At 40.2% G+C, this 14,635-nt stretch overlaps 1 protein-coding gene across 1 annotated transcript in view; it reads right to left on the minus strand.

Annotated features, from left to right (window-relative positions):
- LOC134643304 (lisH domain-containing protein ARMC9) overlaps nucleotides 1–14,635 on the minus strand; it is a 35,491-nt gene that overhangs the window by 3,414 nt on the left and 17,442 nt on the right. Inside the window, exons 18-26 of the mRNA XM_063495606.1 lie at nucleotides 13,866–13,942; nucleotides 13,299–13,373; nucleotides 12,249–12,339; nucleotides 11,634–11,686; nucleotides 10,844–10,942; nucleotides 10,182–10,297; nucleotides 9,395–9,555; nucleotides 8,556–8,661; nucleotides 5,539–5,726 (exon numbers count right to left, since the gene is read on the minus strand). Of these exons, the coding sequence (XP_063351676.1) occupies nucleotides 5,539–5,726; nucleotides 8,556–8,661; nucleotides 9,395–9,555; nucleotides 10,182–10,297; nucleotides 10,844–10,942; nucleotides 11,634–11,686; nucleotides 12,249–12,339; nucleotides 13,299–13,373; nucleotides 13,866–13,942 (966 nt within the window). The remainder of the gene's footprint in view (nucleotides 1–5,538; nucleotides 5,727–8,555; nucleotides 8,662–9,394; nucleotides 9,556–10,181; nucleotides 10,298–10,843; nucleotides 10,943–11,633; nucleotides 11,687–12,248; nucleotides 12,340–13,298; nucleotides 13,374–13,865; nucleotides 13,943–14,635) is intronic.

The following is a 14,635-nucleotide window of genomic DNA, read 5'->3' on the forward strand; positions in this document are numbered from 1 at the left end:
CCAGCGGATGTGGCGCTAAACAACAGCAGCACGTTTAAGCTTGATCAGCTGTTGTTAGAATTTATTTAATATTACTTTCTAGTATCAGCTGATGTTTGCTGGAGCCACAGCTGTAAAAGCTGCTGGTCATGATATCGGTTTGGATATGTGGTGAGAGGGAAACATGAAGATGAAACCAGGAGATGTCCTTACTGAATCATCAGGGCTGAACAGGTGATGGAGAAACAGGTTTACCTTTTAGGTGACATGAATGAGTTGAAGGGAAGTTATGAACTGTTTCTGAGAGACAAATAACACCAGGATCCTTTTCTAAGTAGCTGACAGCTGGTAACTGTGCAGGGGCGGGTCTAGCAAAGTTTTGCCAGGGGGCCAGGTAGGGCATTAACAGGGAGAGGGGGGCACAAAGAAATACTTTTCTTTCTTATTCTCATTTAAAATGTCTCACTTTTAATAAATAATTATCTGAATCTTACAACCAAAGTTTTTATCTGACGTAAAATGTATAGAAATCATACATATACCAACAAGACAGTGTACATCACTGTCACAGCGTTTGCTTTCATTCAAAGGCTTTATGGCTTTTCCTATAATACCTGGTGGGCCGGTCTCTAGTCAAAATGCCCGGGCCAATATTTTGTCCCAGTCCAGCCCTGGGCACGACACGCAGTCAATTAATCTGAGAAGGTGCATTAAAAAATAAATGGCCGGGCCATCACTACCTGGCAAGTTTAACTGTCTTCAGAACATTGCAGAGGCCTTATTGACAGTATTTGGCTCTACATATCTGTGTGAGTAGATTTTCTCTCACATGAAGATTGTCCTCAGGTGGCCGTCTGAACGCTGGACACTCGGAGACCTGTGTCTCTGAGTGGGAGAAAAGAGATCACATTAACATGTGTATCTCTGTATTAACAAACATGCCATATTGGCCCAGTTTATTTTTCTTATCATAGTTGTGAGGAGACCATCAATAGCATTTGCATTTTCTGTTGTACAGTTCATTTGCTGTTATGGAGTTCTTGTTATGGATAAAAAGTAGGGCTGCACGATTAATCGTTAGAAAATCGCGATCTCGATTCATACTTATGTGCGATCTCATTTCCAAATGACAACGATTTCAAAAAAAAAAAAAAAAAAAAAAAAATAGACGACGACGATTGTACCGCATTTTGATCCGGGACGTAATCTGCATGAAAACAAGCGCTCACTCTTCCTGCTCAACAAATGACAAGGGCGGAGCCTTATACCACGTGATACAGAAGCTGTGCTGTGATGCTCACATTGGCAGGGAAAAAACAACGGAGAACACGTCAGGGATGACGAGAAAGTGACAGGAGAAAATTCGTCCCGGTCAACCACCCAAACATCAATAACGGGAACCTTATACAGCGCTTCCCCATACCCGTCGAACTCCCGCAGGCACAAAGAAATTACGGAGGCTATTACTTATCACCTGACCAAAGATATATCAACACTGTGCAAAACGAGGGATTTAGGAAAATGATCAACACCCTAGACCAGGGGTCCCCAATCCCAGTCCACGAGGGCCGGTGTCCCTGCAGGTTTTAGATGTATCCTTGATCCATCACAGCTGATTTAAATGGATAAATTACCTTCTCAACATGTCTTGAAGTTCTCCAGAGGCCTGGTAATGAGCTAATCATGTGATTCAGGTGTGTTGACCCAGGGTGAGATCTAAAACCTGCAGGGACACCGGCCCTCGTGGACTGGGATTGGGGACCCCTGCCCTAGACAAACGCTACACAGTGCCGTCCCGCAACTATTTTTCTATTGTTGCACTACCTGCTCTATACACGCAGTGTCGAGCAACGGTGGAGGAGGAATTTCAAGCAGTACAACATTTTGCGGCAACCACAAAATGTGAGGCATTTATTGTTTTTATGTTTATTTATTGTTTTTATGTTCAGTTTCAACTGTTACGAAGTTGATGTGCAGTTAATAAGTGCAATAAATATTTATACTGGAAAAGAAAATCGTGAGAGAATCGTGATCTCAATTCTAAGCAAAAAAATCGTGATTCTCATTTTATGCAAAATCGTGCAGCCCTAATAAAAAGTGTCTTTTTTTTGTTTCAAAATAGCTGATAACTATTCGCTGATAGCTGCCAGCATCTGCGAACAAATACAATTCTATAAAGTTCTTCTATATAGTGTTTAACTGTTAATATAGAGCGTTATTAAATTTATTGCTAATGCAATCATATGCCACATTGACTTCTGAGGAAATTTTCGATGGCACTCATCATCAAAAAGGTTGCCTACCCCTGTTTTAATATATAGAGACTTCTGGCAGAGACTAGTAAGAAATGAAAGAGTGGCAAGTGAAATTCCTTAGTGGAACTGAAGCAAAAATTGCTAGAAACCAGTGCAACATTTTTACAGTTAATTTCCTTTAGCCATTGTGTTGCTGTTGTCTTGGTAAGTAAGTACGGCATGAAAAACTGGATTTTCAGGCCTGGGAACACCAACACACCCAGGGGTTTCCCGACATGTATGGTTGTGTTGATATGTGAAATGTAAAACTGATGTTACACAAAGATTTGGTGATTGTGTAGCAGAGATTTAATCAAGCAGTAAATAATTCACAATGCTCTACATGTTTGGTTGTGTGGGGTGCTACAACTCCATGACAGTCACCGGTTAATGCTTTCATCATTTATATAAGATATACCTATTTTCCTTTGGTATGGTTACCAATTTAACTGCCAGATATATGTATTAATATCAGTACTGCTAGGGGTGGTGTCGAACCCGAATACGGTATTCGGAAAGGCAGAAATAATGTGTTTTTTACGAATAATTATTTTGAACAAATACTTTAAAAAATATTTGTATTCGGGAACAAGGAAAAACTTTATATCAAAAAGCGGAGTTTCCTTATGAGACTGCAGAACATCACCGGATGAGTGAGTGACGTGTCAAAGAGGTGAGTGACACAGGCTGCTCCACACAGCAACAGAGACGGCTCGGCTGAACTGCATCACGATTTTTGTTGAATCGATTTTTTTGCACCTCCAAATCTGAGACCATGGTTCTCAGCCAGAAAAGGGTGGAGTGCCCACTCCAGGTTGGGGATGAGTTCCTGCCCCAAGTGGAGGAGTTCAAGTATCTCGGGGTCTTGTTCACGAGTGATGGGAGAAGGGAGCCGGAGATAGACAGACGGATTGGTGCTGCGGCTGCAGTGATGCGGACGCTGCACCGGTCCGTCGTGGTGAAGAGGGAGCTGAGTGTAAAAGCGAAGCTCTCAATTTACCGGTCGATCTACGTCCCTACCCTCACCTATAGCCACGAGCTGTGGGTAGTGACCGAAAGAACGAGATCGCGGATACAAGCGGCGGAAATGAGCTTCCTCCGAAGGGTGGCTGGCCTCTCCCTTAGAGATAGGGTGAGAAGTTCAGCTATCCGGGAGGGGCTCAGAGTAGAGCCGCTGCTCCTCCACATCGAAAGGAGCCAGCTGAGGTGGTTCGGGCATCTGACAAGGATGCCTCCTGGGCGCCTCCTGGGTGAGGTGTTCCGGGCATGTCCCACTGGGAGGAGGCCCTGGGGCAGACCCAGGACACGCTGGAGAGATTATATCTCTCGACTGGCCTGGGAACGCCTTGGTGTTCCCCCGGATAAGCTGGAGGAGGTGGCTAGGGAGAGGGAGGTCTGGGCTTCTCTGCTTAGGCTGCTGCCCCCGCGACCCGGCCCCGGATAAAGCGGAAGAAGATGGATGGATGGATTTTTTTGTACCTTAACTGAGTTCCAGAGGCAGTATATAACTTTCGTGAAGATCGTTAAAAGGTTAAAACAATGCTTGTGTAGTTGTCACTTATTAACGGAGCTGAAACTCCCCACATGGATTTGCGGAACCAAATAAAAGAGTGTTGCTGCTGCTGAGCCATCTGGCAATAACATAAATAACGTTGTTTTCTTTTCAATGACGTTCCTTGTTACATGTTTATTGCTGGATTTATGGAAAAACATCAATTAATATTGCATATCCATAATTATTATAATGGATATAATTAAAGAATACTTACACTATAACGTTTGTTAGAAGTGTAACGCAAAACCCCCCCCAGATTTTTACGCTTATTTTGAATTTTACTCAAATAAAAATACAAATACTTTTCCCTCCTCAACAAATACAAATACAGATACAAATACCGGCTGCTTTGCACATCTCTAAGTACTGTTTTCCATCATAAACTGAAAATGCATGCTCAATAAGACTCAAATAAGTAGTGTTGTGTAGGGCTGTTCGATATAACGATATATATCGGATGACGATATAAAAACGTCTATCGTTTCATTTTACGCTATCGTTTGTTTCGTGGTGTCGCAAAATAAACCGTTTACGGCAATATTTTTTCATCGTTTTGATGGTCACTGTAGTGGCTATATTAATTTTTAAAGTTCTCTCTTTCTCTTATAATTAATATAACCACACTACCGACGGACAAGCGCCTGTTTTTATGCGTTGTTGTTAGCAACAACAACGGTAAAACCATTGCTTGTCTGCTTGTTTATTTTCCACATAAACCTTTCACAATAAAGCTCAAGATCCTGTTGAAACTTTTCAAAATAAACTGAATCACGTGAAAGAGTATGCAGAGTATTTACAGATGAGAAGCAAAAAAGAGCCGTCAGGTGCTAAAAAATAAACCTTAGACTCAAACGTTCGAACAGGCTTTTCCCCGCAGCACGCCGTGTAATAAATATTCAGAAAGAAAAACGGCGGCCGTTACAACTTATGTCTAAAAATGTATAGTTTCATGCATCGGTTAAAACACTTGACTCCAGGTACACGACGCCCAGCTGGAAACACTTCACGCAAGTCGAGCTGCCCGAGATTCACAGAATTTACAGAAAATATTTGTGATTTATATCGTTATCGGGACGATAGATGTCTTATATCGGGATATGAGATTTTGGTCATATCGCACAGCCCTAGTGTGGTGCTGATATACTGGTCGATTTCAGCCATCTGCCAGTACACTGGTATTGATATTTATAACAGCCGATAAGTATACATTTTAATAATAAAGAGAAGACAGAAACACCATTCAACCATGCTGTAAGTATTGATGTTGGGAATTTGTTTCAGATTGCACTCTGGTACTTCGCTGTTGGCAGGGTTAGGACTGCAGATCGGCTAACAAAAATGAGTTGATCTGCGGTGGGACAGAGCGTAACTGACCGATTTTTTTTGTCAGCTTATCTTACTAAGGGTGGAAAATAAGTACAGATAACAAATGTTAGGGATATATGTTTATGATTCCTGTGTTTGCAAGAAAAGAAAAAAAATCTGGGCTGATGTGTCAGATTTTTTAATCGCCACATATCTGTATCGGTTTTAAAAATGCAATATACTGTTGCTTAAAGTGCATCTACAGCAACTCTTTTCTGAGAGTCACTGAACATTCAAATCAGTGCTGGCCACCATCTAGAGTGGTTGGCAGAGTAGATGAAGTAACCAGATGGGGCCAAAATCTGCCAGACTGGTGTTGATTTCCCGCTCTTAGCATACGCTTACTTCCATTCCCGCCTCCTCCTGTGGAGCTGGCAGAGCCAGGCCGGCTGCTCTGCTGCGGCTCAGACTGTGAGAACTGGGGAGCCAGGGCCAGGCCTCTACCCCGGTGAGCACTGTTCTGGTTGGTTGCTGCGTCAGGTGTACGGGGAATCTTGGGCTTACTTGCAATTGCAGGGATATAATCATTTCTGCTGACAGGGACAAAAACAAAAAAAGAATATAATCTGTTTTTGGTAAAAAAAAAAAAAAAAAGAAAGAAAGAAAGAAAAGAACATTAACAACAATCTGCCAGTTAAATGAGTCACTATAAATACCATGACAATTATACAAAGAAGGATAAAACAGAAAAAAACCCTGAAACTGGTAGGATGGGAATATTTAACAGTTAAGTTAGGAACGTGATCTATAAGACTGTGCAAAAGTCTTGCAACCCCTGTCATTTCTGTATATTTTACAAGGAAAATGGGAGATAGGCACAGCAATAAAGTGTAACATGGCATGACAGAGTTTTTCTCTGTCATACTTTATATGTATGAATATTACAACAGGGCACAAGTTCTGACTGGACATGCATCAGTAAATCCTCATTAGTGTTAGCTTTCCCGTTTTTCCTTTCTCTAAAGCCTAAACACATGTAGGGTCATGGTGGTTTCCATAAAAACAAGAAAAGAGGAGCAATTATTCATTTTTAGGTCTATTTGGACAACAGACAAGACAATCATTTAGTCATTTTTAGACAATCAGTGTTAAACACACTAATATAACAGAACATATTTAAAATGCCTTCCTTCCATTCAAATTAGACATTTTCTTTTTTTTGCACCTAATTTGCTTTGTGCACCTTCTTTATGGTGTAATAGAAACCAAGAAAAGATGCCGCGGTGTCTGAGAAACAGGGTCACAAGTGAATAAATGTCTTCAGCGTCCAGTCACAACCTCTTCTAATGTTCTTATCAGGAAAGAGCTAAGCGACCTACATCCTGTTGAGCAAGCTCACACTTATCAAATGGATCGATTTCATTCTGGTTTCTGTTCAGGGTAGTCACATTGGCTCCAATATCTCTGATAAAATCTGGTATAACTAAGCGTTACAGTGTATTGTATTCCCGTAAAAATGGGTGGAGGTGCTATCCTTGCATGTTGAGCTCTGTTGAGAAGCAAAATGAAATGGGTACACATTTTACATAACTTTTCATCAGTCTCTAAAATTCTTTTTAACAAGTCTTGAGTCTGAGTCCCGACAGCCTGACTCTCCAGCAGGTGTTACTCTGTATTAGGGAATCAGTTCATTAGCCTAAAAACAATTGCAAACACACACATCTGCTCTTTTGGCATTTGCCAAACTATCGTGTTGCTAAGATTCTCTTCAGCTCAATATGAATGCCCATTTCATCTCACTATAAAAGTCTTGCTTTCCAAACTGGGGTGAAACGAGGCTACCGAAGTCAGACTCAGCCAGGTAGAGGTGTTTTACGTTCCTGGGGGGTGAGGTGTGGGGGAGGCGAGGGACGACTGAAGCAGTTTCCTGGGACTCATTATTGTGGGTGGGTTTCAGGAGTCAAGTTCCTCTGGGATTTAAAGGAGAAGAGAAGCAGGGGAGGTTTGATTGAATGGGTCTCTTTGTGGGCACTGCTCGTTTAAACGCATGTCACAGTCTCACAGACCAGCTTGGCAGTGCTGAGTCACCTATCGGTGTTGAGCAACATTCTTGCCAAATCTTTCCACAGACACACACACACACACACACACACACACACACACACACACACACACACACACACACACACACACACACACACACACACACACATACTCTTACAGGAATCTCTGCAGTTATGTGGTGGTTGTTTTTTGTGCTCATTCCTTAACAGCATCAGATCAGGTCTGGTTCTAGTTCTCAGGAAAAATTAAGCCAAGAATATTTTTAACATGTTATTGTTGGCTCAATAACTTTTTTAAATGTAAATTTAGTATTTATATATATATATAGTATATATTTCTCTATATATACAGAGCGTGTAAAGTGCCCAAATGTTTGCTTTTTGAGTGATTTTTCTTTCTTTTTTTTGTTATGCAAAATTTCAAATGTTTTTGGGGTTTCTTTTTAATCATCTTGTTATCTGTTATTTTATTGGCTGCTCTTTCTGTCATTTTCAATCGATCAATCAAAGAGAAAAAAAAAAGTAAAATATTAAGAATAGGATTTTAGCAGCACAAACGTCATCCGCAGAGAGCTAACAGCTTTTTGGGAAAAATCAGTGTAAACAAATCTGATAGAGTAAAAATCCAAAGTGAAACTGTTCATATTTCCATCGATATGTGCAGAGGAGGTCAGAAGAAAGGAACAACAGTGAACATCTTCTGCTTGGCCATGGTTTGGGGGCTCATCCAGCTGTGTTGGATGATCTTATTAAAAGAGATGGAATTATGAACTCAGAAAAGCACAGTCAGATTTTGCCATCCGGAAAGCATCCGATTAGCAACAGCTTCATTTTTTAGCATGACAATAATAATAAAAACACTGCCAAAGCATTAAAAGCACATCTGGATAGAAAAAAACACATAACAGAAATGAATATTAAGTCATGGATTGGCCTCCTCAGAGATCGAAACTCAACATTAATGAAGCAGTCTGGGATTATCCAGAGAAGAGCTTTGAAATGTCCTTTCGGATGCTTGGACAACTATTCCTGAAGTCTGCTTAGAGCAATTACAAAAAGGAGAGTTCAGTCTCAGCTGAAGAAGAAAGATGGCGTGTTTTTGCCTTTCATACTGTATTTCCATGTATGACTGCACTAGAAACAAAAAATAAAAAATTAGGGGTCTAAACAGTTTTTACAGTCTCTCTGTGACTGTTTAAGTTCAAACTCTGATCAAAAACCACAAACTGATTAACTTTGACTGTCGTTAAACTGTTGCCGTTTTATTCAAAGAACTGCAGTAAAATTCAACACAACAGCCATGTTATACATAAAGTATGAGCGTGAGCGCGCTCAGTTAACATTTGTGTGTCAGTATACCTGGCAGAGTGTCCGATGTGGTCCTCCTGGGAACATCCTTTTCTGGCTCTACCTTCATACTGCCTGTCCAATTCTGACTCCTGGGACAACCGCCCACACTCTGAGTCTGAGTGGGAATGAAACAAGAGTGTCAAAAGACCAATTTTAGAATGTCAGGCCTTCAAATGGAAACAAAAGTCATAACTTTAAAAAACTAAAAAAAAAGTAGATGGACAGCTGAACACGATCAAACACACAAGCACACTTGATACCATCAAACTAAGGTCATTAGCCATTTGGTGCCCACCCACCGATCTGAGCCATGGTCTGAGTAACTCTCATCACTCAGGCCACTCACACACATACTCAGACTGAGCACTGCAACCTGTCCTCTAATGTGTGCCTCCCTCCTGTTTTGTATATACTCCTCTTGTCTACTATTCATTCCTGCTGTCCTACTATTTATATTTGTATTTCAAGCACCCACAGTTTCACTGTACATGTACAGTGACAATAAAAGGCTATTCTATTCTATTCTGCTGAGTCTTTATCCCTTATGGTTTGTGAGGAAGTTGCAGGAACTTCCTTCTCTGGAACTACCTTTTGTTGCTTGTGGACACTGGGCACCACATCAAATACATCTAACACACAACCAAATAAAAAGCAGCAGGTGGAAGGGAAATTAAAGATTTTTCCACAAAAATCCACAGAGCTTCTACTAAGTGTGAGTAATCTGAGCGCAAACATCTGATTTACAGCCACGGCTGTTAGACACGGTCAAAGAGTTATTATTTTACTCTTTCGAAATTCTACTGCTACTCCTAACTTACATCTGAAACTCTGAAAGTTGAGTCACCCACCGATGCTCTGGCGTAGGGAGTCTGCGGTGCTCGGCCGACTGCCGGAGCGTGTAGGAGGTCGTGAGTTGTATCGAGAGTGTGGCAGGCTTCCTTCCCCGCTCTTCTGTCTGTATTCTGTGTCTCTGCTGGTCTCGCCTCCCCGACTGGCGGGTCGATAATCACTACACATAACACAAACACAATCTCACATTAAGAACTTCCATGAGGATATTGGTGTAAGTAAGATGGCTTTTAACTTAAAAACAATTTGTCTTGATGATTCCACTGACTTTCATCAGTGCTAGTTCTCCATATTTGTACAGCTCTCTAACAGTTAATATTTAAACTGTATAAATACAAGGTTAGGCTTGTTTCTCTAGCTTGGTGCTCAGAGCAAGGAAATTACCTTGTCAAGGTCAAACAAGATGCTTTATAGCAATGGTATGCACTCATTCCAGTTCTAGTCTACTGCGGCTGACTCATCTCTTCAAAGTTGATGCTTTGCAAAGAAAAACATCAAAATCTTTATCTATGTATCCTAAAGAAATGGTTGCACAATTATCAGATTAGTCAGCTCATAAGATCTATGGACTACTGTGAAGTGATCAGCCTTTAAAGAAATGAGGCCTGAACACCATTATCTGAGATCTAAAGATCAATGTTTATGGTGGTTTGTAAATCACTTAAAGAGAGGCTGCCGCTGCACAGTTTCACATTTTATGGTCCCACAGACACCACAAAGAAGTGTTTTAGCTTAAGAGTGAACTTCAGTCTGGATCTTATGACACCGTTTGGTAATTTAACTTACCCCACGCCGATATTACGATGAGAACTAGGGGTGACTGGCCGCTGTAGCGGCTCATCAGCAGCTGGCTGTGGTAGAGGGGTTGGCTTCCTTTTCACTTTAGTCATATTGGTCATGATCTACACAGCCACACACACAATAAAACAGTAACATACCAAACACATTTCCATCATGGAAAAAAGTGTTAATAGGGAAAAGAGAGATTAATGTGATGGAGTGCTGTAACTGTCCAACACGTAACTTTTTCTCACTGTAAACTTGACTGTGTTCTGTCCGGCGTATTAGCCGGTCATGAACTCATAGCCACATAAAACAGATGTGCGGTACCTTATCTAATCATGAGGTAAAATATATTCCACGCTAGCATTTAGGAACCAAATAGCAAAAATGATTACAATTCTGTGAATGCACAGACCTATGCACTGTCCAAAGTTCAGTGCACACTGTGATAATGTCATATCCTGTTATTGGTACAATAAACAAAGTTTACAAGCTACTTTGCAACTTGCCTGTAATACATGTATATATATATATATATATATATATGTACACTAGTACCCATACTGTTAGTAATTCGTATTCTTGATTAGTGTCAAAATTTGAACTCTGCGTCTTCTTAGCTACAAACAATATGTTTATGGTGAAAATGTGTGTTTTGCTCTTACTCCCAGGTACTCAGTGGTGAGCAGGCTTTCCCCAGACAGTTCCCTGTGCTGTGGCTGAAGAACTTCCTCTTTATCAATGTCGATCTCCATTAAATCTTCCTGTCACAATGTAAAGACAATAAATCACTTGAGAAAGAATTTGTGTGCAGTGTCCAAAATGCATATTGTCCAAACATGCACTTAATTTATGTTTAAGCATTAAGCAGCATTATATAAAACACCCACAGGGTTGCTGCAGGTTGATTTTTACCGGGTTACATTGGCAAAGCGTAACTTCCTCAGACTGACTAAAAATTAACTCTCACCCATTAAGTTTTTATTTAAAAAGCTTGGCACCATTCCACAAGGCTCTGACAAGGGACCAGTGTATTCTGTAGCTTTGAGACTGCCACTCAGAAACAGGTATTGTACAGTACGTATCAGTTCACCATTGTGGGCAGGGAAACGGATAGCAGCTATAAAAAAACAAAAAACAAAAAAACACCTAACTCGAGATTACAGGCCAGAACAAGGGCACTCACACTCAAGGAACTCTCATGGGAACAGGAAGAGAATGGAATATACACAGACTGTACTTATACACACACACACCCCAGGAAACTCCTGTAATTCATTTACATTTTAACTTTTTAGGTCCATCATTCCCCCTCATACTTTATTTTCTTTGTTTAGTTCTTTTGATATGTGCCAGTTAATATGGTTCAGTGGTTTTGTTGAATTAATTTGTAAACGGGCATTTAATATGATGATGGAAAACACCAGCACACTGATGTTTATCAGGCGGCCTTACGTCATTGTCATCCTCTTCCTCCTCATCATCAGACTCTGGTCCTTCCTCTTCGGCTGGGTGGAAAAACCACAAGGATTAAAAAGCCAGCAGATTTTCCAAAATTATACTTCATAAAAAAAAACTATAGTTTCAAATGATAACTAATGTTATGAAAACTGGGGATCTGAAACAGGAAATGTAAGATATCAAGTTTCATATTTACATATTTTGTTTTTCCTGCATTGCTTATAATAATAATAATAATGATGGATTGCATTTATATAGCGCTTTTCGGGGCCCTCAAAGCGCTGTACAATTCCACTATTCATTCACTCTCACATTCACACACTGGCAAGCTACAGTTGTAGCCACAGCTGCCCTGGGGCAGACTGACAGAAGCGAGGCTGCCATATCGCGCCATCGGCCCCTCTGACCACCACCAGTAGGCGGTAGGTGAAGTGTCTTGTCCAAGGACACAACGACCGAGACTGTCTGAGCCGGGGCTCAAACCGGCAACCTTCCGGTTACAAGACGAACTGCCAACTCTTTGAGCCACGATCGCCTTGAGTCGCTTAAGTCGCTTACTTTTGGACTACCAGTTTATCATCTACGTTTTTAACAGTAAATTTCACTAACCTGAGTTTAGCTGTTTAATGATGAATTCAATCTGTCTGTTAAGGTTTGGGTTCTCCTCTTTGATGTAGCAGCGGAGAATCTCTTCAACGCTCTTCACACATGAGGGAAAGACACACAAAACATTCAAAAAATATGTATGCAAGTATAAAATTACAGTATATACATATATACTGTCAGAGAATCATTTCAGCAAGCAAAGAAAGACACAACTCAAGCATGTATATACATGGGTGATCTCAGTGGAGACTCACACTGAGACATCAGTTCCCTCTTTATTTATACACTGCTCCTTCCTAAAATATGTCAGGTCGGTGCCCCTTGTGTGTAAAACAACTCCTTACAAGGTGATAAGCATGAAACATATGTTCAAACAGTTAAAAATAGGAACTGGTCAAGCTTATCTCAGCAAACTCAGAACAGGTGAGGATTCCTGTGGTGGCTTTCCTCATGCAAGCTTTTGTCATGAAACACAGTAAAATAGGAGATTTAAATGAAGCTAAACAACTAGGGATTTTTAACTACAATAAAGCAGAATACATATAAAAATCCTTTAACATATACATATATATATAACAATATTTGGCTAAAGCGTGTGAAAGATGAACATACCTAAGTGACACTGTGATGTCACTCGTTGCTTTCTGAAAACTAATTTCAAAACACTGAGATTGCATCCGTGTCCATTTTGGCCTTTTATAATTGATTCTGATGAAAAAATGGCTAACTAATTAGCTAAAATTTGTTAGTCAATACACTAGATAATCCTCATTTTTGAAATGATAAAACGATTAAGGTTGATTAAGGTGTGCTGACCCAGGGTTCCCCACTTTAAAAGAAAGTATGTTTTAAAGGTCTCGCTGATCGCATTGACTTCAGTTTGCAGACCTGGAAGCTGCGTCCATCTTTTATACTTTTTGTGATTGCAACTCCACATTTTAACTACACTTCCATTTACAACTTTCTCTGCCTATTAAATGAACACCTGTTGTTTACCGAGGAAAGTGAAGAGGAAGAGACATGCAAACTGCAAAATGCAAACTGCTATCTCACCATCTCTCTGGCTTCCTGTCGCACAGAGGGAATGCACAGGATGCTGTAAAGAGCTCCATTCACATATGGCCAAATCTGAAAGCGACACAGACACACACAACCTCTATCTCTATGGTCTCAAATACAGCAATTAGAGATGTGTGCCCACAAAGAGGAACTAATGTTTGTGCTGTGGATAAGCTCTTTTTTTAACAACCTGACCGCTAACATAAGTAAAATCAATGAACTCTGTGCTTTCTATGTTTTATTGATGTTCCTGTAGTCATGGCTCACTTATGCCAAGACTGCAAGACATTTCAAGGGACATAATTACACAGTGTAACACAACAGTAGAGAGACTGTTAATTTATGAATGTTGGCAGTTTTAGTTTATAATATGCTAGCAACTCGTGTCATTTTCTATCCTTTAATGGCATTAATTCTGCACTTTCCACCTATTGCATGCAGTACACACTGTTTGTTGTGTAGCCTGTATCAGTTTCAACCACGAGAAATCTGTTCTGCTTGCACACTGCAACCACTGTGCATGCAACATCTGTGCTGTGTGTTGGCAGATGTGTATATCACCTCGTGGTTCTCATGTCCAAGGAGGTCAGTCAAAACTTTTAGCACATGCTTGGCGTTTTCTGCACACTTCCTTTTTCCTGTAAAAAGACAACCATCCAGCACACAAATTTAGCAACGCTTTTTCTGTGTGCAATATGATGGGACTCTTATTTGATTTAATACATATAAATCAGGTTAATGACTTCCCAGTACTTATCCGTGTAAGACAATACAATTACTGATAAATCAAATGTGGAACAGTATTTCATTGTGGCATTCTACATTGAGCAGAACTACAGCAAATAATAAAAACATGTTTTGGGAAAAAAGAAAAGAAAAGAGGGAGCGCCTTAAAGCGATACATCCTAGATATGACGTAAATGGAAGACAAATAATTGTAAAAACAAGAGTGCAGTGAAAACATGTATTCAGAAGGACCGAAAAGCTAAACGTTTGCTTTCAATGCAAACTTAGACAATAATTAACCTTAGTGTACCAGCAAAAAAAAGAAAAAAAGAAAGAAAGAACAGGAACAAACCTAGACCTTGACTCGTTGTGGCGTGAAACAAGATCATTCTGATTTCATGATAGCATGGACTATTAATAAGCTCTATGAATGAACGTTAAAGTATAACCCATGGTATGTTTGAGAAGACTTATTTGACTTGGAAATTATTCACGGACAGTGAAAAAAAACAAAGACACAAAAAAGCACACAGAAAATCAACACCAGTCTTAAAGTAAATATAGCATAGTAGCATAGCGTAGTAAATATAATAAAGCCAATCATT

The sequence above is a fragment of the Pelmatolapia mariae genome, linkage group LG15 (assembly GCF_036321145.2).
Source record: "Pelmatolapia mariae isolate MD_Pm_ZW linkage group LG15, Pm_UMD_F_2, whole genome shotgun sequence".
In the NCBI taxonomy this organism is placed as follows: Eukaryota; Metazoa; Chordata; class Actinopteri; order Cichliformes; family Cichlidae; genus Pelmatolapia; species Pelmatolapia mariae.